The sequence below is a fragment of the Cynocephalus volans genome, chromosome 5, assembly GCF_027409185.1.
Source record: "Cynocephalus volans isolate mCynVol1 chromosome 5, mCynVol1.pri, whole genome shotgun sequence".
Classification (NCBI taxonomy): domain Eukaryota; kingdom Metazoa; phylum Chordata; class Mammalia; order Dermoptera; family Cynocephalidae; genus Cynocephalus; species Cynocephalus volans.
The window spans coordinates 132,249,518-132,276,795 of NC_084464.1; the positions used below are offsets into that span (position 1 = coordinate 132,249,518).

General features: G+C 38.0%; 1 protein-coding gene across 2 annotated transcripts in view; it reads left to right on the forward strand.

Moving 5' to 3' along the window:
- Positions 1-1,704: 1,704 nt before the first annotated feature.
- The window catches only part of ENPP3 (ectonucleotide pyrophosphatase/phosphodiesterase 3), a 79,219-nt gene continuing 53,645 nt past the window's right edge, over positions 1,705-27,278 (forward strand). Inside the window, exons 1-6 of one of the 2 annotated variants that reach the window (XM_063096683.1) lie at positions 1,705-1,830; positions 4,597-4,672; positions 13,725-13,847; positions 15,685-15,810; positions 18,974-19,034; positions 23,897-23,994. In XM_063096683.1, the coding sequence (XP_062952753.1) occupies positions 1,753-1,830; positions 4,597-4,672; positions 13,725-13,847; positions 15,685-15,810; positions 18,974-19,034; positions 23,897-23,994 (562 nt within the window). In that variant the 5' untranslated portion in view covers positions 1,705-1,752. Of the gene's footprint in view, positions 1,831-4,596; positions 4,673-13,724; positions 13,848-15,684; positions 15,811-18,973; positions 19,035-23,896; positions 23,995-27,278 lie in introns of those variants that run through there. The other variant, XM_063096684.1, reaches the window with a different exon arrangement.

Genomic DNA, 27,278 nt, shown 5'->3' on the forward strand with positions numbered 1-27,278 from the left:
TGGTCAGTAATCAGATTTTCCATATTTCATTTTGAAGAGGTCTTTTCACACACATAGGTACTGCCAAATCCTTATATCAATCCACAGTCATTGATCCTACTTTGTCCTAGTCATTCTTTGGATGTCTAATAACTCAGCCACTTTACTTAAATTTCTGTTCCTGCAACTTGAGTCCTATATTCCATGCTGAGATTTTGCCTTGTCCCCTCATGTGTGCCATTGCCTCTCAGACCTGGTTTGGCATTGTGGATGCTAGTCTCACTTAGACAGCGAGTCCTAAACTCAGCTCCTATATTGGATCTCCACTTGCCAAGGACCAGCATCCAGCCTTCCTATACCAACTGCCTACCTGGTTAGCTTTCTGCTTGCTTTGCATGCTTGTCAATCTCCCTGCAGATTTTTCTACCTTTTCCTCATGGCTGGCCTCCCTGCAGTTGATCACCTTCCCATCTATCCCTGCCGTTAGGTTTTATGAGGTCTCCCTTCCTTGATGGACTCGCCTGCTGTTGGACCTGAGCCTAGTATACGTCTCATGTCCACCACCCCCCTCAGTGTGTCTAGTTTCTCTGGAGCAGTGGCTTATCTAACTACTACCCAAGCTCTATTGCTGGCCAGGAAAGGCAGGTTTCTGAGACTTAAGGAAGTTGATCCTGGCAAGCCTCTTGGGCTTTCCCAAGACAGCGCCAAGTAGGTTTTCTGTGATTTTAGAAAGGCTCCCAGAAATCTGTGGACACTGGGACCCTCCAGAATGTGAAATATGTTTATGACTTGGATTGGTGGGAGATGTAATGGTAGCTGCCTCTCAGAAAGCAAGTTTTTTAGACCATTAAGCATTAGCATATGCAAAGTGAAGCTTTAAAAACCCAGAAAATGCAGATTGTTCTGAAGTAGAAGGGGAAAAGAATAGGGAGGCTTCCAAGGTTTAGGTAACTTAGGAAGTGTAGGTTCAGACCTAGGTGTCTAATCCAAAGTCTAAGCTGTGTGGAGGGTGTGGGTTGGCCGGTGTCCAGTGCTCAGGTGAACTGTTAGGAACAAGTTTCTAAAACTTGAGAGACTCAAAAGAGGTTGGGGTTTGGGCTCAGTTAGGGAAATTGCTATAGCAGAAAATATGACTAGAGACTAGGCAGTGCCAAAATCTTTACCATACTTACTGGTACATTACCCAGGTAGATTCTTTGAAGTTTACTCACCCCAGGACCTGAAGGACTGAGATATGTCTCCATTATAATATCCAAATTTAGTAAGTTAATCTCTAATAATTCTTAAAAATGAAGAATTTATATTGGTTCAGTAGAGTTTCAGAATTCCTGTTATGGTCAAAGCTCATTTTTAAATATGTTGGCTTTCAACTGTGACATGAAGTTTATATAATGTAGAGACTCCTTGGAATTTCTATAACAGGCTTTTTGTTTTGGGTTATTTTAAAAGAAAATAAATGAACAGATTGTATTAAAATTTGATTAACATATTATTCTTGTTTCATATATCTTGATTAGTATTTAGGATAAATTATAAGAGGAAAAGGATCAGTTGTCTACAATGTACCAGAAATGGACTTTAGTCTTTTGACACTATTGTTATTACAACATTTCTTCCCCTTTCTCCATTACCCAATCACTAAAGAGCTGTGATCTTCCCAAACATTTAAAATTCAGGCACAGCTATGTAGCTCATACAGTTTCTCTTTGCCAGACTAGAGGAAAAGAGTTCTACTGTCTTCTGGTAAAACAGGTTTATGCAGCTACCAGAACAATGGATTCTATGTTGAGTTTATCAATGGAAGAACCTGTAAAGAAGAGCACTGTTAAGAAATATAAAATTATTTGTATTGTAAGTACAGTCTTAATTTTAATCTTTTTAGCTTTGTGACAAATGTTAAAAGTGTGTGACTCCCTGCTTATATTTTTTTGTGTTGCTATTTAAATGGAAAATTTTAAGTAATTGCATTCAGCTTTACCCCTTATGATAACTCTAATGCAACTTAATATTTTTAATCATATTTTACAAGTAAGAAATTTGAATAACAACAAATTAATATTTGATTAAAAAGTCAGATTCCATGACAGAACACTTTACAGCATGCATGATTTTTTTTGCATGATTATAGTTACCTCTCAAGTCACTTTTTTATTGCATGCATATTTTAAGACCAGAGAGTGAGAAAGTCATTATATCTTATATTCTTTGCTGCAATATTGACGTAATCCTATTTTACTTCACTCCTAGAAATAGTCTCCTTTGCCTATTTTCTCTTTCTTGCCCTTTTATGTGGTAAGATCTCCCCTGTCCTAAAAAAATAAATAGTATTTCTTGATTTTATGACTCTCTTTCCTTTATCATCAGACTTTTGGGGAAAGGGGGGCTCTACCTGCTGCCTGGGTTTTCTCACTACCCAATAATTCCTTGTGTTCTGGCTTTATTTTTACTGAACTGAAGTTAACCCCTCAGCAATCCATCCTTCCCCCCATCCTTCTTCTGTTTGAGTGCCCAAATAATACATGGATATTGTTGAATACTTTCTCATTTTGAATAATTCTCTTCCCTTGTTTCCACGATGACAATGAAATTCTCATTCTTACAACTTTTCTCCTTATCTGCATTCTTGACTGATTTATCTTTCTTCTTATTGCACATTACAAATAAGCATTCTCTTAAACTCTTTTCTTTAGACAATCTTCTCTTGCAATTTGGAGTCATATCTTCAAGGAACAGTTCCAAGGAGGCCACTAGCTCTGACCTCTAGCTGAGTCTTTTCACAAAATTTCAAATGCCTGCTTCCTCTGTCCTCACCCACTATCTAAAGCCAAAACCGGTTGCATTATTTTTTCACACCTATCTTGCTGCAGCTTTGCCCTAAACTCCCTGCATTAGTTAATGTCACCACCACTCCTGTCTCTCCAGCATTGTTTCAAGGAGTAAATGAAACAATGAGTTGAGATTTGAGCCCAGTGACTATAACAAAGTAAACCCTCAATATATTCTATTTGTTCTTCATCCTTCTGGGAATTTTAGAATGCTTTTTATTGCACTCACGCTATTTATTATATTTATCTTATTAATTCAGGGAGTTATTAAATCCTTGGGAGCAAAACTTGTGCATTATTTACTTCCCTTCTTTGTATTCTTCTAGTGGCTTTTAGTACATATAATGAAGCTCAATATTTTAAAATCATTTTTTCAAAAGTACCCCACTGTTTCCAAATTTTGAGAAAAGTTTCATTAAAAAATTTTAAAGGTATCTACTTTATTTCTATCACTCTTTATTCAGCCAAGCTAAAACCAAATGTTGGGTTCTCAGTGATTTGTGTAGTCTAGAGTATTCTTCCCATTTTGTGCACAGCAAAACACAGTTTAAGATACATGTGCACCCCAAATTCAGGAAGCTTTTTCAGAATTACATATGTAAGTAAATGATTACGAAAGATTAAAAATGAATCTTTTACTCTCAAGGAACTTACAGAATCACACAGAGAACAAGCCACGCATATATGGAATAAATACAAAATCAAGAAGAAACACGGACAAGGATAAACATTACAAAGTTTTAAATCATCCTAAGGACAGCTAGGTGTTGTTAATTTTTCCTTTAGTTTGAATGACAAAAGTACCGAAGATGAGATGTAAACTAAAATATACCGCTTTGTAAATCTATGATGCATGAGGTTGACCGCAAGACAAAGAGTTTCCCAATGTTGTTTGGTAGGAATCCTCCTATGAGTTTCCTGGGGCTTCTGAGTACCGTGACAAGGGACTGATGCTAATGGTGTGATTCATCTGTTTATGTTCACTTTCCCGTCTTCATCTTCTCCACTACATATTACAATTTACATTATTCAAGCCCTATTATCCACCATCCTTATCTTTGGACTTTGTGGATGGTGAAAGAGGGCAGTGAAAGATATAAGAAGACAGTGAAAGATATAAGAAGAATTCTCCTTATGTCATAGTTTAATCTAATCATGGTCTAAAGTTTGCTATACTGAAGAGCTTTGTCAGCAGTAGAGATAATAAATTATAAAAACAATCTTTGCTCAGTCAGTTTCCAAAGTACCCTAAATCATTCATATGAGCTGAAGATCAAAGCAGATCACTTGCCAGTTAATTATTTGGACACTATATTTTTACATACGTTAAATATCCTCATTATCTTCTGGTGGACAGAGTAGGAAAGAAAACACGAGACAAGGCTGCTCCCTAGTAATAAGGTAGTTAAGGATTTCACGGTTTTGGAATGCTGGAATGCTTTTAGATAAATGATCTCCAGAGGCCTAGTTAAAAAAGAAAAATGGGCAAAGGTAAATGGCTCCCATGGTTTTCCTACTCTAAGTCGATTTGGGGTTAAGCTCATTGTATTTGAATGAAGAACGTACTTGAATATAAAGATCTGTATTAAGTGGCATGTTTAAATTCTTCCCAAACCTTCTTTCTTATTTTCAGGCATTAAGTAAACTACCATACCACTATCCTCGCTGGATCTGGTATCCTGCATAACTAGCATGCTGCGGGTACTTTGAGAGAATACTGAGTGAGGGTGGTTCTTTGTATCCTTTCATATTTTTAAAAATTGTAAATGTTATTTTGCCTTTTTTGTAATAGGTTCTTCTTGCTTTGTTGGTGATTGTGTCCCTTGGATTAGGCCTGGGGCTTGGACTCAGGAAACCAGAAAAGCAAGGTATACCTCTCAGCCTTTTCTCAGGACATTTCTCCTTTCTCCTGGCCTTAATCTTCCAAAGCTTGTCCCCTGCCCCAGCCTTCTCTCTCCTCTGTGCAGCGCTCTCCTTCTAGGCTCCTTCCTCTCCCCACACCTGTTTTACCATTATCCACTTTCATGTCTGGACTTTACTCTGTCACCCTCATGCAAAAACCTCTGCTCCCTGGAAATTTATATTATTCCAGTATTTTCCCCTTACCCTTCCTCACCTTTATAGAGGACTCTGATAACTGGATCAGAGACTTTCTGTCCCAGCTCCTACTATAACCGTAAATATCTGATGATAAAGTGTCCAGCCACTTGGTCTCAAAGGTCTTTGTCACTCTATTCCCTTGGTCTCCTGTCCCCACTCATGTACCTTGATACCGTGTTAGTACTAGGGTACTTCAAAGAGTTTGTGGAAAAGTTGAATTGAAAGATAATATGAGTCTTTCCATGAGCTTTTAAAAGTACACTCATATTGTTCCGTCTTCGAAATCTTACTATTTCTTAAAAAGAAAAAAAAAAGAAATGCAAAATTCTTGAAAAGTACTGCCTAATAAAAGCTTTGAAATTTTTTTCTCATAAGAAGCAAAGAAAAATAGGAGATACATGCCCTCACATATAAAAACACCTCACATCCCTTTTGTAGTATCCCATTAGTATAAATAGTTAATACACCATTTATAAGTGACTATATAATAAGCATTTTCTGTAATCTTTTTATATATTGTTTTGGTACTTTTACTAAAGTGAAGTTTGAGGCCAGGTGTTACATAATTCATTCCCCTTTTTAATTTGACTGATAACTTGCAGTTTGACTCCAGCAGGGAAAGTCTTACCACTTCTTCACTAGGGAGACTCCTGGTGAGATTAGCTGACAATTTTCCAGCTGTGTGTTCACTTAAGAATTAACAAACCCTCAGTTTCCCTAGCATAACATGGGAACACAGTAGACCTGAAAAGGTGACTATTAGCTGGGAAATGACTGTCTTCTTTCGGTCACTTGGCTGTTGTTTCTGGGCCATGGTGCTAGTCCTAGATTTGACAAACGTTAGCATGCCATTCTAGTGGTATTAATCTGATGTTAGTGCACACCCGTGGGGATCATATCTTGGCTGTTTTATCCCCCAAGTCACAAAAATTGATTGCAAAAGGCATATACTAATGTAGAGGCCAAGGGAAGACATCCCCTTCAAACTCCTGAAGGTTCTCTAAAAAAAAAAAAAATTACCTGATAAACACAGATTAATATGAAGAAAAGGCATAACAAATTTTATTTGATCATAGTTTGATGTGACACAGGAGCCTCCAGAATGAAGACCCAACAATATAGGAGAAATTGTCCATATTATGCTTAAGTTCAGTGAAGCAGGCATAGCCATGTAGAAATGCAATTGGACAAGAAAAGTATGATTTAATGCTGCTGAGTGGGGAAACTCAGCAAGGCCTGTCTGTTCAGATTCTTCTTGGCCTCTGTGCATAGCATTCCTTTCTGCAGGGTATGGTGCAGGACCCTTTCTGGAATGGGGGTCTTATGATGTACAATCAGTCAAGCTAGGTCAGAGAATTTCTTTATGGCCAGCTCCAAGACTGAGAGGCAGAGGGGAAGGTATCTATGACCTGCCTTGGGGGAGAGGGATTCTAGATTCTATGACTCGCCTCCAGGGAGCATGAGGCTGAGAGGCAGGAGGGCAGGAGAACTTTGCTTTAGAGGCTGCTTCTGAGGCCTTCACTTTGGGGTATCACTTTTTGGGCCCCACCACTAATCTCTGAACAGAACGTCCTAATGTTCCAGCTCTTTCACTCACTCCCTTCCTCACTTTTTAGTCCACTTACTGCCTGGCTTCCCAGAGTTATTTTTCTACTTACTCTCCTTTTTACACCTCAGTTGACCAGCCCTTATGTGGCACCATCACCTTCCTCTCCCGGGCACTGGTATTTAATCCCAGCTCATCTTTGGCCGGAATCCTTACCATATCCGCCCTCCTTAGCATTCCTTGTGACATGCGCATCCCTTATTGCTTACTCTTCCACCACATCTCTCCTAAGCCCCTGTCCTGAGCTTTTCTTACCATTCTCCACTCTGGTGAACCCACCTTCTATAGGCAGTATTTTTTTTTTTTCTAATGTGGGTTTTAATATGTATGCACGTTCTTACGAATTTACTGTCTAGTGTGAACATATTTTTTTACTTATTCTTCAAAAACTGAAGTGTGTACTTAGTACTATTCTAATTTCTAGGAAAACAGTGGTGAAGAGAACAGATAAGAATGCTTCTACGAGTTTACACTCTAGCATGGAAGACAGATGATAAAATATATGTATAAAATAATATAGAGAACATGCTAAGAAATAAGTGAAGCCAAAAAGGGGAATATGAAATATTGAGTCAGGGTGTGTGTGTGTGTGTATGAAATGACTTTTGAGTAAACAGCTAAAGGAAGTGAGGGAGAAACATAGGAACATAGGGATACTTTGGGGAAGAACATTCCAGTAATAAGGAGTAGTAAGTGCAAAGGCCTAAGGTGAGAGCTTGCCTGGCATGTTCCATTTAAGGAATAACAAGGAGGCCAGGATCTAGAACTAAAAGGACCAGAGGGAAGTAGTCATAAAATGAGATCAACCAGATACAAAGGAGCCAGATCACGATCACATAGGGTTGGCGTGTAAAAGCGTGGTCTTCAGCTTTCATTCTGAGTGCAATGGAAGTGATCGGAGGATTTGAGCAGAGGAATGAATGTTCTGGTTTGCTTTTTAACAGGATCGTTAGAGCTGGTGTTTGTTAAATGCCTGGCAGAGTGAAAACAGAAGTAGAGAAACCCATTAGGAGATCATTGCAATAATCCAGATAAGCTTTATGTCTTGAACCAGAATGGTAGCATTGTAGCTGGTAAGAAGTGTTTGGATTCTGGATATATTTTGATGTGGTAGGTAGATTTTATTGTCAGACTGGATATAAACTAAGAAAGAGAGGAGGCAAGAATGACCCCAAGGTTTTTGGTATGAACATCTGGAAACATGAAACTTTCATAATTGAGATGGGGAAGACTATAGAAGGAGCTGGTTTGGAAGAAAAATCAGGAGCTCAGTTTTGGATGTGTTAAATTTTAAATATCTACTAAATGTCTAAGTGGAGAAGTGAGGAAGGTAGTTGAATATATGAGGCTGGCTTTAGAAGGGAAGTCCTGCCTGGACACACACTATAGTGGTTATCAGCATCATATGTAAGATTTAAAGCCATGTGACTGGGGTATACCAACTACTGTAGACTGAATGTCCTCCCAAACTCATTGAGGCTTAATTCCCACTGTAACTGTTGAGGGTGGAAAATCCTATTACGGTAATTGAAAGGTGGAGCCTTGGAGAGGTGATTAGATTGCGAGGACTGTACTCTGGGAAATGGATTAATCCAACCGATGGTTTAATGGTGGTGATGGGCATGGCTCTGACAGCTTTAACAGAGAGCCAGTGAGGAGGTTAGCTCTCTCTGCTCTGCCATATTTGCCATGTGAAACTCTGAGTCGCTGTAGTCACCACCAGGACAAGGCCCTCACCAGATGTGTTCCATGGACTTTGGACTTCCCAGCCTCCAAAACTGTAAGCAATATATATTGTTTCTCTACAAATTACCCAGTTTCAGGTATTTCTGTTATAAGCAACAGAAATGGACTAATACACCAACCACAGAGATTTGGGGTGATGAGGAGGAGAAACACAGAAGACTGTGAAAAAGTGGCCAGGAATATGAAGGAAAGCCAGGTGGTTGTTGTGTTCTGGAAACTAAGTTCAGAAAAGTTTTGAAGGAGGAGCGTGAACGCAAAAATGAAAAGGCCATTTATGTAAATGCATTGTGATATAACTGATTCTATATCATTTGTTCTTACTTTTTCATTTAGCAGTTTTTAAGATCCATCGGCATTGCTATGTATGCATCTATTCTTATGCTTCTACTATGTGGTACTCTTCGGCAGGTATCCAACATGCAATTTGACCTATGTCCTCTCCTGGTGCTAAACACCCAGGTTGACTTTAGTTTCTTACCCCCACATAAATCCTGCAGGTTCCCGTATGGATATGTGTGAGATTTGCTTTGTCATATACCCAAGAATGGAACTCCCGGACCTTAGGGTTTACATCTTCTTAACTTGGGTCAGTAGACCCAGATTGCTTTCTAGAATGGCTGCCACAGCCTGTCCTACCTTCACCCTCCATCACCACTGTCACTTGGTATTGTCCAGCTCTCTAATTCTGGGCAGTATAAGTTGGGTATCTAGCAATATCTTTTATTTTAATTTTTGTTTCTCTGTCCTGCTACTCCAGTGTTGTTTACTCTCTTGGTTTGATGTATGGATGTTATTTCCGTTATCCTGTCTATTGTGCTGAATCCCATATTTATCAAATCTCTTGTTTCACTTCCTCGTTTTGCTGAAGAACATCCTTCGTAGCTTCCTAAGACTGGGGGCCTGAGAGACAGACATAACCTGAATCCTTGCCCGTCTAAAGACATTTTTATCATCCTTACCTAACACTTGGTAGTTTGGCTACATATTGAATTTTAAAATAAAAATAGGGGAGGAGGGGGAGAGGAGGGGGGAAAAAGGATTGGTAAAGGACACAAAAATCTTCTACACTGTATATTGATAAATTAAAAAAATTTAAAAAATAAAAATAAATAAAATAAAATAAAGATAATTTTTCTCTAATAATTTGAAAACATTGCTTTCCTGTATTCCAGTATCCAGTGTTGCTTTTAAGAAATATGATACCATTCTCATTTGTGATTCTTTGTAGGTTACTCATGATCTCTCTGGGAGCTTCCAAGATCTCTTAACCCTAATGAGATCTTAGTGTGAATTTTGCTCTGGGAAACTCGGTGGGCAATTTTGATTAAGTAATTTATGCTCCAGTTCTGGGAATATATAATTTCTTTAATCGCATCATCTCCATAGTCTTCGTTTTCACTTTTTAATTTAATTTAATTTTATTTTATTTTTGGCAGCTAGCCAGTACAGAGATCAAATCCTAGATCTTCGTGTTATCGGCATCACGCTCTAATCAACTGAGCTAACCAGCCAGCCCAGTTTTCACTTTTAGGTACTACCTTTCTGTTTTAAGATCAACTAATTAGTAGACTTAATTACATCTGCAAAATCCCTTTGTCACATAAGACAACAAATTCATGGTGTCAGGGATCAGGGTGTGGAATCTTCCTGGGAACCATAATTCTGCCTACCACCCCCCCTCTATTGACTTTTTCTCATATTATGGTTCTCATATTTTTATTTCCAAAAATGCCCTAAATATTAGCTTCCCCCCCCCCAATCATAGCTTTCTTTCTTATTTTACGGATGCAGTATCTTCTCTCTTTTCTGAGGATCTTAATATTAGGGGTGTGTGTGTGTTTGTATTTTAATTCTTCTATTCCCTGCCTTGTTTCCTTTCCAAGCAAGTTTTTTTTTTCTTTTTTCTTGTTGTTTTGGTCTTTGTCTTTCATTTGGATGCTATCCTGTTACCTTCAGTGTCTAGTGAACATCTGTTCATATTTCAGAGTAAGGCTTGTTCGTCTTTTCTTGTCATAGCTATCCTCCTCTATGTCTGTTGTCTCTGTAATGGAAGCCACTCTTCCTAAATTACTCAAGATTATGAGCCTTCTAGTCTGGGGCGGGGGGCAGGGTTGGTAGTCACTGCTGCATATCCAGACTTTCACCCCATTCTCCTATATACACGAATGCCTGTCCCCTGCACCTCTCCCACTCAACCTCACCTAATGGTGCCTGGTATTTCCAAGTCTGGGGCTTCTCTCTCTGGGTCCTAGAAAAAAGTCACTTGGCCTTTACCTCTTTGGGGACTCCCTCCTCTTAGGCACCTAGTTGTTGCTTCCTTTTGCTATTTTTGTCTTTTAAATTTTTATCATGCTTCTATATTCTATTCTTTGACTCAGAATGTTTATGTCTTTTTTTTAAACAGTTTTCCCCATTCTTTTTTATTTTTATTTTTTGGCAGCTGGCTAGTAAGGGGATTTGAACCCTTGACCTTGGTGTTATAACACCACCCTCTAACTAACTCAGCTAACTGGCCAGCTCCGTATTTTTTTTTTTTCGTGGCTGGCCAGTACAGGGATCCGAACCCTTGATCTTGGTGTTACCAATACCAAGCTGTAACCAAGAGAGCTAATGGACAGCGCTGAAATGTATTTGTTTTTTGTTTGTTTGTTTTGGTGGCTGGCCTGGTACAGGGATCTGAACCTTTGACCTTGGTGTTATACCACCATGCACTAACCAACTGAGTTAACCAGTTAACCCCTTATTCTTCCTGTGATATTTTTGTCGAATTTTGGAAAATAAAGATGTAGATGATACTGATCAAACAGCCATGTTTAATGAGGAAACTGTATACCATAGTTTGTTTTTTTTTTCAAATAATAACAAACATTTCATAAAGTTATTAAACCCATGGACAATAAATGTTTTAAAACAACTTCTACTGGCAACCAGAAATGCTTATGATGTTATTTTATGTAGATATAATAATATAATAAACCCCATGCTTTAATGTATGTTAAGATTGTTTCACTATTTATTTATTTATTTATTTTTGGCAGCTGGCTGGTAAAGGGATCAAACCTGGACCTTGGTGTTATCAGCACCACACTCTAACCTACTAAGCTAACCAGCCGGCCCTAGATGGTTTCACTTTTTAAAATATTTTTGCAATTATAGATAATACTATGGAGAACATTTCTAAACATAGATCTTTGTATGTTTCTTTAGGATAGAGACTAGAAATGAAATTACTGAGATCAAAGAATATAAAGATTTTTTGAAAATTAATGAAAAAATTTAAACAGACATGAAACTAGAAATGAGTTCAATAAATGTCCATGTATCCATCACGCAGTCTATCAATTCATGATCCATCTTGTTTTATTTATACTTCTATCCACTACCTCCCCTCAAATTATTTTGAAGCAAATGCCTGACATTATTTCATTTCCATAAACATTTCAGTGTGTATTTCTAAAAGGTAATGACTTTTGGATGTAAATATTTTATGAGAGTGTCCCCCACTTTATAGACAGACTTTTCGTTAGCTTTGAATCGGTAATACAATCCCATTATTCAAAAGGGTTTCTTCTACTACTGTCCCATAGCCTCCATGTTTCCCTTCTCAGAGGTGACTAAGACTATCATCACATTATTGTACATTCTTCTAGGGATTTTATCCTTATAATGGCAATGTTACATTTGTGTTTTCATGCACTTATTTTTCCCTCCTTCCTTCCTTCCTTCTTTCTCTCTTTCCTTCCTTCTCGTATCTTTTCTTTCTTTTTCTTTCAGTTCACATTTTAAAGCCTTTGTTTCATGTCATCATAGAATGTTCCTGAAAGATTTTACCAATTTGTACTACCACCAACAGTATATCTTGTTGATTTGATTGCTAGTGAAAAATCACCATACTTTTCATATTTTAACTGACATTTTGTAATAATACTTTGAAAATCATCTGAGTCTTTTGTTTTATGTCCTTTTGGGTCAAACTACCCTAGGATGAGTTCAAAAAATCTATCACTTGGAGAATTATCACTTTCGGTGCCTTTTATATCAGTTCTTATCTCCTTTAACCTTTCTTGTGCATTTTGAAACTGAGTATCCTAAAGTACTGTCTTTAAGCACTTGACTTCTGAGACATTTACATTTTGTTAAGCCCCTAAAATTAAATTTTCATATCTGTTGTGAAGCAAGTATATTAAGAGACTTCTTCTCTCCCCTTACAGCTAAATAATTTTCCCAATATCATGTAGTATTCACTTTTGCTTTGTAGTTATGACTTTTAAAAACCCATATATTCATATAATGTCTCTATAACGATATCTGCCTTATTTTTCATTTTATCCCTATTGCCTAGTACAGTGCCTGAAACATAATGATGCTAAAATAAATATTTATGGGATTAATTAATTAATTAATTAAAAATTGTGCAATGGTTTTTAAAGGATAAGGACAAGGCACGCAAAGCTGAAGTCTTCAAAACATACCATTATACCCTCCTTGCTTTCAAGGAACTTCTTTAGAAGATGAAGCAGAAAGCAATTATCATAAGAGAATTATGGATAATATTTGATGGGAATACATGCCAAGGAGAAATTAAATTTAACTGGGCACACACTCCTTGCACAATGAGAACTACTGTATGTCCATTGTTTATTATTACTAATATGCTGATTAGTAATATATTCCAAAATCAGTATCTTTAGTTTATCTTTCTCTTTCTTGAGCTTCAGACCCCAATATTCGGACTCCCTTTTTAGATACACACTTGCTTGGATATCCAAAACACTGAACTTATCTGTTTTCAGGGCCTTGCCCCACATCTTGGAAGTCATCCTTGACTCATTCCTCTTCTTCACTCTTTATACAAAGCTGCTCACCTATTAATTGCTCTTTAATTTCTCTTAGCTCTATTTGTGTCTACCTTGTGTCTTCTGCTACTACTTTCCTTTAGGCTCTCATCACTTTTGGTTTGGGCTAAAATCTCCTGCATGGCCCAAGAATTTCCATTGCCCTCTACTCCCCTTCACCTATTTTTCAGAGTGAGTTTCTAAAACACAGATCTAATTATTTATCCTCTGCTTGTTCTTTAATGGCTTTGCATTACCAAGGGTTAGGCTTCAAGCTTCTTAGTATGGCATATACACCTTTCTTCTCACCAGTCCATGTTTACCTTTGAACTCTATCCCTTCGCCATCATGATCTATCTGTGGTTCTCCAAATTTGCCTTTCTTAGCTTCGCTGATTTAAAAATTCTTCACCCCCTTGCTAGTTTTTGTCCCACCACCTATGTACTCCTATGTACTCTTTGTACCTATCAGTGTCTCAGTATTTATCACATTGCATTGGCTGATCACACCGCACCACAAAAGTCATCTGTTTGTCCTCATCTGTGCAAAGAACTTCTGTGTGTTTCCACCACCTAGGTAAGAGATATTGGCTAACTTTCAAATGTTGGTGTCTTTATTCCTTTTATTTTGCAGGCAGCTGCAGGAAAAAATGCTTTGATTCATCATACAGAGGACTGGAAGACTGCCGGTGTGATGTGGGATGCAAAGATCAAGGCAATTGCTGCTGGGATTTTGAAGACACCTGTGTGAAATCAAGTATGAATTCCAAGAATAAGTTTATTAGCGTGTTGATTTTGCTATCATTAATGCACGTCCAAGTTTTCACCCACACACCTTATGCATTAGTTTCCTAGGGCTGCTATGACAAAGTACCACAAACTGGGTAGCTTAATAGAAATTCATTGTCTCATAGTTCTTGAGGCTAGCAGTCCAAGTTCTACCTGTTGGCAGGGTTGGGTCCTTCTGAGGGATGTGAGGGAGAATCCATTTTATGCCTCTCCTCCAGCTTCTGGGGTGTGCTGGAAATCTTTGGCATTCCTTGGTTGGTGGCAGCACAACTCCAAACTCTGCCTTCATGTTCACACGATCTGTATCTCTTCACATAGTCTTCCCTCTGAGTGTGTCTGTGTACAAATTTCCCCTTTTTATAAGAACACCAGTTATACTGGATTAGGGCCCACCCTAATGACCTCATTTTATTTAATTACCTGACAGTAATTTGGACCCATTTCCAGATAAGTTCACATTCATAAGTAATGGGAGTTAGGATTTCAACATCTTTTTAGGGGACACAATTCAACCCCTAACACTTTTTATACAGAGTCCATTACTATCATTTCCCCTTTAACAGTACTTGACGCAGAGTCCACACTTTATATTTAATTGAGGCTGAGGAATAACAGTCTACAGTAAATGAGATACCATATAATTACCTACGATTCAATGAAGTTTTACTATGGCTTAAGTTAAACATCTTATTTAGTTTCATTTGTAGTTGTTCTCAGACTTCAGGGTAAATAAGACTCAATTAGAAAGCTAGTGATTCTTGCTTAATCTAATGCCAGAGCTCGACAGAGAACAATTTGAGAAACACTGTCCTCTAGGTGGAAAAGACAGTTTGCAATGCTTAATTCTCTAAATAATCAGGGTAGGTGGGTGGAGAGGATGTCTAGTGGTTGGAAAAGAAAGATTAGAACAGTAGAGTTACTTACATTATGTTCTCTGAAAAGGGAAGGAGGGAGGGAATAACCCATTATAGATAGAGATCTGTATTTCCTTTACTTAGTCTCCCCAAATCTTTTCTTTCTAATAAAATAATAAATGAAGAGGAATGAAGAACTCTATGCACAACTGAAGCACACAAAAGTCACCTATCCAATGTGTTTGTCTAAGCCCAGGGTTGATGTTGATTTTAGTCACTGTTTGCTAGCAGGAGGCATGGGAAGCAAACTTCCTCCAGCCTCTTGCTGCTTTTGGCAATGGGATTTATTCGTTTCTTTATTTTATTATTACTGGGGAGCAGCTGGCCAGTATGGGATTTATTTAAACTGATCTTATGCTAAGCACATAGCCTGGGAGAACACCAGAGGTGTGGTTGAGAGCTGATCTACCACTCTGTCACTCTCAGCTGGGAGGTCCCCTGACCTGGCTACATTCTTACAGATGTGATTGTGCTCCTGTTGCTCCTGTTATTCTGTTGTCACTGTTTCTTCCTTGCTGCCTATTCTTAGACAAGGCTGGGCAAAGCCACTCTTGGGTGGCAGTAATCAGTCAGGGCTAGTAATTCTTCACCATTAGGAGTTCCTTGGGAACAGGACTAATGCTCAGAGCTTCTCCGAACTCACAGTGTACCTGCTAAACAGACCAGAGTTGCAACTTATACAGCTGCTTTTCTCTCTGCCACCCATGCTAATGAAGAAAAGTGGCGGATTTCCCCTCATTTTGTATTACGTATTTTCATTGATAAATGAAGATACACCAAGGATTTGGCCGTATTATAATAATACAGAGAGAAATGCGTGACATCTGTATCTTTTGTGTTCGATACTTCAAATAAATTAAGTGCTCAGAATTGAATTCTGTGATTTTACAGCTCAAATATGGACATGCAATAAATTTCGTTGTGGGGAGATGAGATTAGAATCCAGCCTTTGCTCTTGTTCAGATGACTGTTTGCAGAGGCAAGACTGCTGTGCTGACTATAAGAGTGTTTGCCAAGGTAAGCAGAAGGATATTGGCTCATTTGCCAATGTGAGTTTGGTGGAAATCTGTGAATTTTCTAGAGCTATACTAGGTTGCAAAAATTAGAACAAGTTAAAGCATCTTTAGTTTCTCAATCTAGAGGAAGAGATCAAACATGTTTACTGTGGGAGGATATGTGGATTGTACACTATAGAGGAAGGGAGCTCAGAGCACAGATACAGAAAAGAAGAGAGAGCTTAAAGTTCCATATTCATCTGTAGGGCAAGGTCTTCTTCAGTCCAGTGACCAGTCCAAGACATACTTGTGTTATATTTGAGACACTGGATGGCAGATCCTTAAGTTAAAACATTGTAGAAGAGGTTATCTAGCTCAAATATCTGTCCAGTAAGCCAATGTTAGTATTGAAACAACTGTGTCGTGAATGGTTAAATAAGGACCCTCAGGGAGTTAATGCAGAGCCAAGATTAAAATTCAGGTTATTCAACTCCTGGTTCCACCTGCTTGCGACTTTATAAGTGATGTGATTTTTTTTTTTTTAAATCACCACTCCTTCGGATCATCTGATGAAATTCATGAAAAATGCACATATATATATATATATATATATATATATATATAGCAACAAAATTCCTTCAATCAACACGTTTTTCATAATACCACACCCAACTGAGCTAATTAACTTATACTTTTAACATTTTTAGACAAAAATAGAGAATAGGTTGAATTCCAATTTTTGAAATGGGAGGGAAATCTTATAGTAGAAACATTGTTAACTATATTCATGGAAAATAAGTTTTGTACTAAAAAGGTGAATCAGTTTTTATACAAAATATAATTGAAAATCAGCTAAAAAGTGTATCAGAAAAGGAAATAAAAGCCTGGAATGGTAACTTCTTTTTAGAAAATAAATGTTGAATATTTAATAGTGAATGTATCATTTAAAAATTCCTCTAAATTCACAAAGGCAGTGTAGGTTCTAGTTTGCTGATTTCTCTAATAAGTCTATTGACCATACTTCTTCTGACCTCTTTATTTTTCCATCTTCTGCCCCAATTTTACAACTTCTAACTTTTTATCTCAAGACTGATCCTTAGGTCATGTGGTAAATTTTTCCACTGAATTCATTGTGCAATATTGCTTGAATTTAACAGAAATAAAAGCAATTGTTATAAGCAGTGTTAAGGTTTACCATTACCATTAACAATGTGGTTGATTGATTCATTTTAGTTTATTTTTTAAATAAATGCAAATGTTTTCTCACTGTAAGGATTCAACACTTTACATTTAAAAATTTTAAATGGTTTTTGTCAAAATTGTATTATCAGAGTGTAGTTTGAGGGAATTCGAATCATTTTTATGTAAGAAACCAGCTAGTTACTTTTATATCTTGTTAAATTTTTAATTTTTCAAAACTTTGTGATAAATTTTCATCATATACAGAGGAAGAGAGAACAAGGCAATGTTTTCCTGTAAGTCTGTCACCTCTCTTCAGCAGTTGTTAACTCCTGGTCAATCTTGTCTCATATTGACAAAGTATGATTTTCAGTAAGATAAAAATACAACTCTCATACAAATGTAATGTCAAAGATTCATTAATGAGATAACCAACTAGAATGTAAAGCTGGTTCAACAATAATCAAAGAGACTCAGTATATGTAGGACTGAAAGGATGCTGGAACAAAATCACTAAAACTGTAACTTTGGTGGGACAGAAATGATTTACATTTCTATAGGACAATTTATTTGCTATTAGACAAGAATCAGTTATATTGCTATTTGTTTCTACCAATTAATTCCTACCCTTACTGAGTTGTAAAATAAAGAGTAAGCTAGATGAAGATATATACCTCCAGGTAATTAGATAATCCATAGATAGGCTTTTTAGATAATTCCTAGCATGATATTAAAATGAAGTCTAGTGATCAGTCCTTTTGTCTACTTCCAAGTTTTGAATTTTTTTCCTGAACAAAATATACTTATGATTCCCCCTATCCTCTCTCCCCAAAGTTTAGATCATTTTGAAGCAAATCTTGGAGTTAATATCATTCATCTGTAAATATTATCAGTATGTATTTTTAAAAGATAAGGATTTAACAAGGTTACTATACCGTTCATACATCTAAACACATCAATAATTTTTTACTGTCATTAGATGTCCAATCAGTGTTCAGACTTTTCTCTTTGTCTCATAATATTTTTTTGAAAGATTGAAGCAGGATCCAAATAGCTTTCATTCATTGCAACTGACTGATATATTTCTAGTCCTTCAAAAGTACGTTCTTGGGTTCAAATCACACTGGCCAACCACAAAAACAAACAAAAAGTACACTCTCCCTTCCCTTTTTTCCTGCTTTCCATTTATATGTTGGAGAAATGGTTGTTTTTTGTTTTGGGGTTTTTTTTGTCCTATAGAGTTTTCCACTCTGGGTTTTGCTAATTTCATCTCTTCTGTTTTAAGCAGTTTGTCATCTCTCTATCTCCTGCAAATTAGTAATTAGAGACAGAATCAGGTGTAATTTACTTATTTTTTGCAAGTATACTTTGTAGGTGGTGGAGTTACTTCCATCAATAGGAACATCATGTCTGCTGGTGTCTTTTTTGGGATGTTAGCCATGATAATCATTGCCGAGATCCATTAGGGGTTGCAAATGGTGACATTCATCATCTATCATTTCTACTTCATTAATTAGCTAGAATATTCTATAAAGAGAAACATGTTTTTGTTAAGATTTTAAACATCTATTAAGTTTTCCCCATTTGATATCAGTTACTCTTACTGGCAATTTCTTTTTTTCATGCTTTCCTTTCTCTCTTCTTTGGATTGTATGTATGTATTTATCAAACCCATTTATTCAAGTAGTTGGGAGAATATTGTCCTTGAGGGGGAAAAAAAATATTAAGAAGAAGAAATGTCCATTTTCAGCTAAAGGAACCCCTTTTGTGTTTCTTGGTAAAGACTGGCTTCCTGTTATCCAGTTACTGTAGGCGGCTGATCACTGCAATCACTAGAGGCGCTGCCTTTGCTGACATGTCAAATAGCCCTTCATGTGCTCTGGGGAATTTAGTCATAGGAGTCACATGAATTAAGCAGTTTGGGAAGATCATGTCCACTGAACATCTCCTTCTCTTTTTTAGTCTGTGATGCAGCAATCTAAAGACCTTGATCTTATGCTTTTCAGGAGAAACCCCGTGGGTGAACGAAGACTGTGACACAGGCCAGCAGTCTCAGTGTCCAGAAGGGTGAGAAAGAACGATGTGGGGATTTTTACCCTTCTTCAACAGCTGGCATATGGGAATATAGTTGAGAGGCATTTCCTCCACTGTATTTACATTTTAAAACAGAATAGTTAACAAAAGACTAGATTCCTTGCGGTCTCAAAGTCTTACTGGGCTTTTGTGTGCTTTATTATTTACAAAGCACTTCTATACTATTCTATTACATTCATTCCTTACAACAGTAACTTAAAAAAATTGGTGGGAGCATTAAATAACTGGTCAGGACTGGAATTTAGATTGAAATGATCCTGCCAGAACTATTTTCTGTTAACATCCTGGCACCGCAAATGTCCTCTTGCTGAGGGAAAGGGAAGAGGTTTGTGGAAGGTCTCGCAATGGAAGGAGGACCTGAAGACTGGATGAGGAAGGCTTTGTCAGGTGCGCACAGGTGATGAGTACGTGAGGTAACACCCCCACCTCACCTCACCCCCATGCATCTCCTCCACGTGTTTTTGATGGCTGCTCCCTGGCCTTAGCCCAGAAATTGTGCCCCACATCATCTCAGAGCCAGGATGTGTTCCCCTTTCCTACACTCCTCTAGGCCAACCAGTGGGAATGTGATGGTGAGGTGGAAGAAGGGAAAGAACACCTGGATTTAGGAAGAATTGCTGGAAGCATCTTTAAATAGCATTATTTTGTATAAAAAGTGTACACGGATAATATGTCTGGTTTTGTACCATGCTACTTTGGTTTGCCCCAATCCTCGGATCCAGCTGCTCTCTTCAGCAGCTTCTGTGTGGAAGAACAAAGGATTTAGAATGAAAAGGAGACTTGAGTTTGGTGGCTTTGCCTGGGAGACTTGGCACTAGTCACTTCTCTGAGCTTCATCTATAAAACTGGAATAATAATAATGATGATGATGATGCCAGGTTCAGAATATTTCATGTGAGAATTAAATGATCTAAAGTAAGGGAAATGCTTGACAAGTTATAAGACAGTAGGTTAATTTTAGTTCTAGTGCATGGAATATAGTAGATACTCAAAAAGTTGCTAATATTTTTCTAGTGGAATTTTTCTTTAGTCACTTGTTTTTTTAGATGAATGATACTTGAATCTATTAAGGTGTGCCCAGAACCAAACCTACATTCGGAAGGCCTTTCCTCAGAGTCCACATTACACAAACAACTCATGTCTGATAAAAGTATAATAATAATAATAACTAACATTTATATAGTTTTTATTATGTACCAATATTTACTTTATACAATAGTCATCTTACATATTGTTCCTTAGAAAAACCTTTGAGGTAGGCACTATTTCTCCATCTCCGCTTTCCAAATAATGAAACGGAGGCATAAAGCTTTGAAGTAACCTGTCCAAGGTGACACTGACAGTGATTGCTGGAAGCAAGAAACAAACCAGGCAGCAAGGCCCCAGAGTCTTTGTGCATGGTGCCCTCTCAAGTTAGAGTCTGAGCCTGTGACATTGTGCAATTGACCAGAAGGAGTGAAGGGGTGGAATCATGGGAACTGTATATGTTCCACGACTCCCCCTCCTGTTGATATTTGGGAAGAGAGGGACATTAGGTGAGCAGGCAGGTTTTCATGAAGGTGCTTGTGAAGAGCCTCAGCGAACATAGATGACTGAGCCTAAATGACTAGCCACAATAGTCTGCCCATGCTGGTGAGCCACTTGTCCACCTGAGGATTTGAGAGCTGGCACCACATGACAGAGATTACAGGATTGATTTGGCAACCTTAAGCAAGACAGGACTAGAAAGGAAGCTGGTAGGGAGACGGGTGGTGGTGGTGGTAAGTGACACACTGGCCATTTCCCACCATCCGCTCATTCCATTGATCCGGTCGATCCCGTTGGATTCATTCATGCTCATTGCCTCCATCCCTGCATGGCAGATGTGCAGTGATGATTCTGCCCACCATTAATAATATTCTTTGACAACTATTTTAGTGGCTGAAGACATTACATTACATGAAACCCTCTTGCTGGATATTTAAGTTAGTGTTCCTGTTTGCTTGTTTGTTTTACTGCTTTGCTAGTCCTCATAATCTAGCAGGGAGCATGGGCTCTTAAATCAGACAGATGTGAGCCAACAGCCTAGCTCTGCTCCTACTGCAGTGGGACACCTTGGGTAAGTTACCTGATCCTCTCTACCAGCCTCATTAGTAAACTGGAGGTAGTATCAGTACCTGGCTTGCAGATGGTTGTTAGATTTTTTGTTTGCTAATAATAGCATGAAATAATTGATGTGAGATGACAATTCTTGCCGTTTTTCCAAGCTCCCTCATAAGTGGTAAAAATAATACTGATGCAATGTTCAAACTTACTAGGAATCAAAGAAATAAAAATGAAAAGAAGATAAAATTTTCATTCTATAAAATAATCAATATACCACAGTTTAAATAAAATGCCAGCCACCTGTCTTGATTATGGAAGTATAAATTGATATAGACTGTCAGGAGAGAATTGTGACAAAATATTTCAGTCTCTGGAAAGGTTGTCCTTAGACCAGAAAATCTGCTCTTTAGGCATACATCCTAAGGAAATAATTAAGGGTGTTTTAGCTACAGGGATGTTCATCATAGCAGAGTGTAAAATGTACTCTGGAGTTCTGGATAGCTAGCTTGGAGAGGCAGGAGGCCTCTGGAGTTCTGTGTAGTTGGCTTGGAGAGGCAGGAGGCCATTAGGAAGGGGCATACTGGATCTTTGGATCTCACCTTTGATCTCATAGATAGCTGACTCTGTCTTTAGCTCTAAGGTTATTTTGATGACATAATTATGAATATAAAATTTTAAATCAGAATTATGCTAATGACATTTTTAGAAAATAAGCATTTTCTAATACAAATTGCCCTCAGCCACTTTAATTTCTTGTGAATTTTCTGCACAGAGTAGTTCACATAGGTCCAGTTTTCCATCTTTGTTTTTAAATTGAGATATGGTTCATATACATTGAAATGCTCATGTTAAGTGTATGGTATAATGAGATTTGGAAATTCATAAACCCTTGTAACCCACAGATATAGAATATTTCCAAGATATGGAATATTTCCACAACCCCAGAAAAATAACTCATGTCCTTCCTATCCTCACCTCCATCCCAACTTCCCAAAGGCAATCACTCTTTTGATTTCTATAGTCAAAGATTCTTATTATAGAATTTCAAATAATTGGGATCATGCCATATGTTTTCTTGTGTGGCTTTTTGGCTTAACCCAATGTTTTTGAGATTCATAATGTTATTGAATGTACCATATCCCTCCCACGGGCTTTTGCACAGAGTATTTTCCCTGACTAGAACATGAGTCCCATTCTCTTTTCATATTATTTCTATTTGTTCTTTAAGGCTCAGCTCACATTACACCCCCCAGAGAGCCTGCTCTCACCTTGCAAAAATGGAGTTTGATATCCTTCCTTGTACTTGCATAGCACCCTGTACTCAGATATAGCTCTTAGCCACCCTCTTTACTTCTCAAGTTCGTTCCCTGGATAAGGACTGCAACTCCTTTATGCTTTCCGTCTCAGCATCTAGCAGAATGTCTGACTCAAATATTTGCTAAGCGGACTAATCTACAATGATACGTGTTCTGGGAAGCCAAATAGACTTGGTCTTCAAACTCTCCTCACAGTTTATTTTACAACGTGGAATCAGATGGCTACTCTGACTTTTTTTTTATTCCCTAGCTTTACTCAAACACATTTTAAAAACTGAAATCATTTTCTTATTTTTAGCTGGCATCAGCCTTCAGAATTTTCTTTTGCGTAATTTGTTAGAATTTTTAAAGACTTATTCTTACAAAATTTCTTGGAAAAGTATATTTTGGTTTAAAAATTTGGATGTGAAACTGCTTGAACACAGAATTGAAAATAATTTCTTTTGCGTACTCAATTTCATGCACTGTATTTGGAATTTAAAACAAATTTACTGTGTTCATAGCTGGTATTCATAGTAGCCCCAGATTTGAAAGTACCCAAGTGCCCATCAACAGTAGAATGAATAAGTTGTTGTTTGTTCATTCATTGGAATACTAGACAGCTATGAGAATGAGTGTTGTATACGTGCAACATTATGGATAAATCTCAAACATAATGTCAAGCGAATGAAGCCGGACTCAACGAAATACATATTATATGATTGTATTTGCATATAAATGTAAGCATAAAAATAGGCAAAACTAACCTGTGCTGTTAGAATTCAAGATACTGATCACCCTTGGAGGAGGCAGGTTTGCAGAGTGTGGTGGCTGGAAGGAAGCTGAAGGGTGGCTTCTGGGTGCTGGTTATATTCTGTTTCTTGATCTGGGTGATGGCCACACAGCAGAGTTCAGTTAGTAAAAATTTATCAAACTTATATCTGTGAAGTGTGTATGTGTATAATACAAGTAAAATTTAAAAAGTGAAAAAAATACTGAATTAAAAAAAAAAAACAGTCTCTGGCTATTCCCCAAAAGTTATCTTTCATAATTTTAACTTAAATACTGATCTGAAAAGAGATTGTATTCTTTTGAGGGGTATATTAATATCCTGAGATATTAAAAAGTCAAAAAATGTAGAACTTTAGAGTAACAAAACATCTCGTAAACCATGCAGTTTCTGAATTCTGTATCATAATTATATCCAAAAGATGCTAGAATTCAATACTCATTACTTGACCCAGACTATTTTCTTACTGTACTTTCCATGGATTTTCTAATTTAGAGAATTGTAAGTAGTACAGAACAGTGTATACACACACACACTATATATATATAAATGTGTATATAAATACACACACACCAGAGGGCTAACTCCAGGGCCTCTACTACATATATACATATATATTTTAAACAATGAAACTAATGGACAAATTTTTTGTTTTTCTCTTTCAGGTTTGACCTGCCACCAGTTATCTTGTTTTCCATGGATGGTTTTAGAGCTGAATATTTAGACACATGGAGTACTTTAATGCCTAATATCAATAAACTGAGTAAGTCCTCTACAACTAGCAACATGCAAATGGTAAAGACACCGAGTTAGTCAATCTCCAGATGATGCAACTTTCTTTCTGACCTTTAACACGGTTCGTCTTAGCATAGGTCCTCTCAAGATCCTGATGACTTTTTCCTGATGTCTATTTTCAGTAGGGACTGTATTTCCATACTTGTTGGCTCCTCCTACCTTTTTTGGAAGCATATTCATCTTTTTGTTTGTCTGTTTTGATTTGTTTTGTTTTTGTTTCTGTTTGGGTGGCTGGCCAGTACAGGGATCCATACTCTTGAAGTTTTGTGTTGGAGTGTCACTTCTGTCCTGTGGAAATCTGTTCACATATACCACCTTGAAAGTGGCGTTTGTCAGAACCAGGTTCTGGGTGTTAGTTAAGTGTATATGAGTAACAAGGACAGGATCCTGTAGGAGCGTGGGGAGACTGAAAAATCCAGCATCTGTTCCAGTTCTGGAATCAAATTGCCTGGAAGCTGGTTCTCCCACATACTAGCTATGAGATCTCAGGCAAGTTTACCTTGGGCAAGTTGGTGACCTGGTCTCTGCATCTGTAAAATGGTCACTTCTTCCCTGATAGGATTACTGTACCGTGAGGATGTACATATAGTATACATTGGATAGTTTTACGTTATTGTAATTGTTATTATTATCATCTTTACCATGATGTTGTACTACTGCGTTAGGGCACTTGAGCTTCACACAATTGGATAAAGGTAATAAGGAGAAGTTGAGGACACCAGGACAAAGAGCTAAGGGAGTGTCAGAGCACGGTTAGAACCAGAGAGTCAACCCAGGGCCTCTACTCCTCATGGTCCTGCAATTTCTCTTTCTTCCTTCTCCCAGGCCCTTGGTTATCTCTAACATTCTCATATTTTATGACAATATTACTGGCTTCTTGTTTTTATTTTCCTTCAAATTATTAAAGATAGCTGTTTGACCCTGGGTATTTGATTGACTTTGGGGGGGGCCTCAGTTTCCAATTTGTAAAATGAGAAGACTAGATCTAATTATTTCTACATTAATTCCTGCTCTAAAATGCCATGATTGAAGAAAGATAAGCTACTTCTGCCTACAACACAGGGTGCATTGTCTCTTCATCTTCTCCCACACTCCCTGAGGAGGTCTTTAGCAGAGAGACTAAGAGTTTTCCAAATCCAGAACTTGTCAGTTACTGCTGAGTTACTGTGGCCTGGAAAGTTAATTAACACCTCTCAGTTTCTTTCTCATTATCTGAATTTGTCTTGATAATCGATATCAAATCCTGTGTCCAAAAGAGAATTTAACTAGCCAGGCTGAACTGAACCCCTTTTGAAGTGGAATTATTTGATTTGCTTATCCCATTGAGAATTGCAAATGACATCAATGAAGTACTTGGTCATTGAGAGATTTCTGCTTTCTAACATTTAAAATACTTTTTAGTCTTACAGACACCATCCCAATCCGCAAATGTGTGAGGATGTTACTAACTAGGTCTACCAATGCAAAATGGTCTGTTAGTTTCTAGGAGACCCGATTAAGCATAGATGCAGTGAAATAGGATCAGGATTATGGGAGCCTTGAGGTAAGGTATGTGATAGCAGGCATCACTGTTAAGAAAGTCCAGGGCCCTATCTTTAGTGCCCCATCAAGCTGTCTAGGTTGGGCTACAAAGGTTGTATAAAATAAGCATGAACTAATACTACAGGGCAGCGAGTCATGTCCAGGACCCCTAAGCAGAAAGGATGTGGTGCTCAGAAGCAGGCTGTAGTGAGGTAAGGATATTGGCCTGAAGTTTTCTTTTCTTGTGGTGTCCACATGGCTTTCAAGTCAAGGTAATGCTAGCTTTATCAGATGAATTTGGAAGTGTTCCTTTGTCTTCAGTTTTTTTGGAAGAGTTTGAGAAGAATCGGCATTAGTCCTTTATCAGCACCGCACTCTCCCGAGTGAGCCACGGGCCGGCCCTGGCATTAGTCCTTTAAATGTTTGATAGAACTTGCCAATGAAGTCATCTGATCCTGGGCTTTCTTTGTTGCAAGGCTTTTGATTATTGATTCAATCTCCTTACTCGTTATAGATTTGTTTAGACTTTCCATTTTTTCGTGACTCAGTCTTGGCAGGTAGTATATTTCTAGGAATTTATTTATTTCTTCTAGGTTATCCAGTTTGTTGGTATATAATTGTTCATAGTAGTGTCTCATTTTTCAATTTTTTGTTATTTTTTGGTGGTTGTCCAGTACATGGTCATTGATTCTGTTGGCATCTCAAAACTTCATGCTAGTTCAACCTTTTTCTTTTGTTCTTAGGGCCCCTCAGGTGTCTAGATTATACCAGATCCCATCAATGCTCTGAGATAAGCAAGTCAGAAACCAGTTCCTTGGGCAGTCACCTGAGAAATTGGATCATTAGATGCCCTGTCCAACTCTTTCTTTCTTCTGGGATAAGATGGGATCTGGGGTTTTGTGCCTGTTTTTTTCTGTGCTAAGCCATGAAGAGGAGCTGTGGTAGCTAGCATGCAAGATCAAACCACCATCTTTGTTCTCACTGGCCTCCAGGCTACTGGGTCCTGTTAGTTTTCCAAGGTAGGCCAATCCTTTCAGCAACCCCAAGAGAAGTTAGGGCATTGGACTTGTGATCCAACTCTTTCCCTCAACAAGGAGAAGCTGGGAGCTGGGCTTTAGTGCCTGCTAGCTCTGTGCTGAGTCAGGGGGAGGAGCTGTGGTGAGTGCCTGCATGTTGGTTCAAATCTCCACTTTTTTCTCTGTAGCCCCCAGGAGGGCTGGATCCTGTCAGCTCTCTATGACAAGTGAAATAGAAGCCAATTCCTAGGGTAGCACCCAGAAAAGTCGGCATATTAGATGTGTGGTCCAATTCTTCTCCTTGGGGAGAAGTTGGGAGCTGGGATTCCCTCCTGATCTTATGGTGCTGTGCTGGGGGTGGGAATTATGGTGAAGAGATATTTTCATTTTTCCTACCAGTTTCAGTGTGGCTGGTTTGCACTTCCCCAGTGTGCAGAAGCCTCTTGAGTCGTTTCCAAATTTCTCACAAAAGGAATTGATTCATGTGTTGCTATTGAATGGCTGTATCTGTGTTAGGAAGAAGAGTCCAGTGCTTCTTATTCTGCCATCTTGCTGACACCATTCCTGTCTGCCTTCCTTTGTCCTTTTTTCTCTATGTGGTAAGCGCTGGATGCATACTTCAACTACTGGGAAGAGCAGGGCCTTTGAAGACCTTATTATTCTTGGTTTCTTTGAATGTTGGAAATGGCACAGGCCAACCATATGGCTTGTCTTT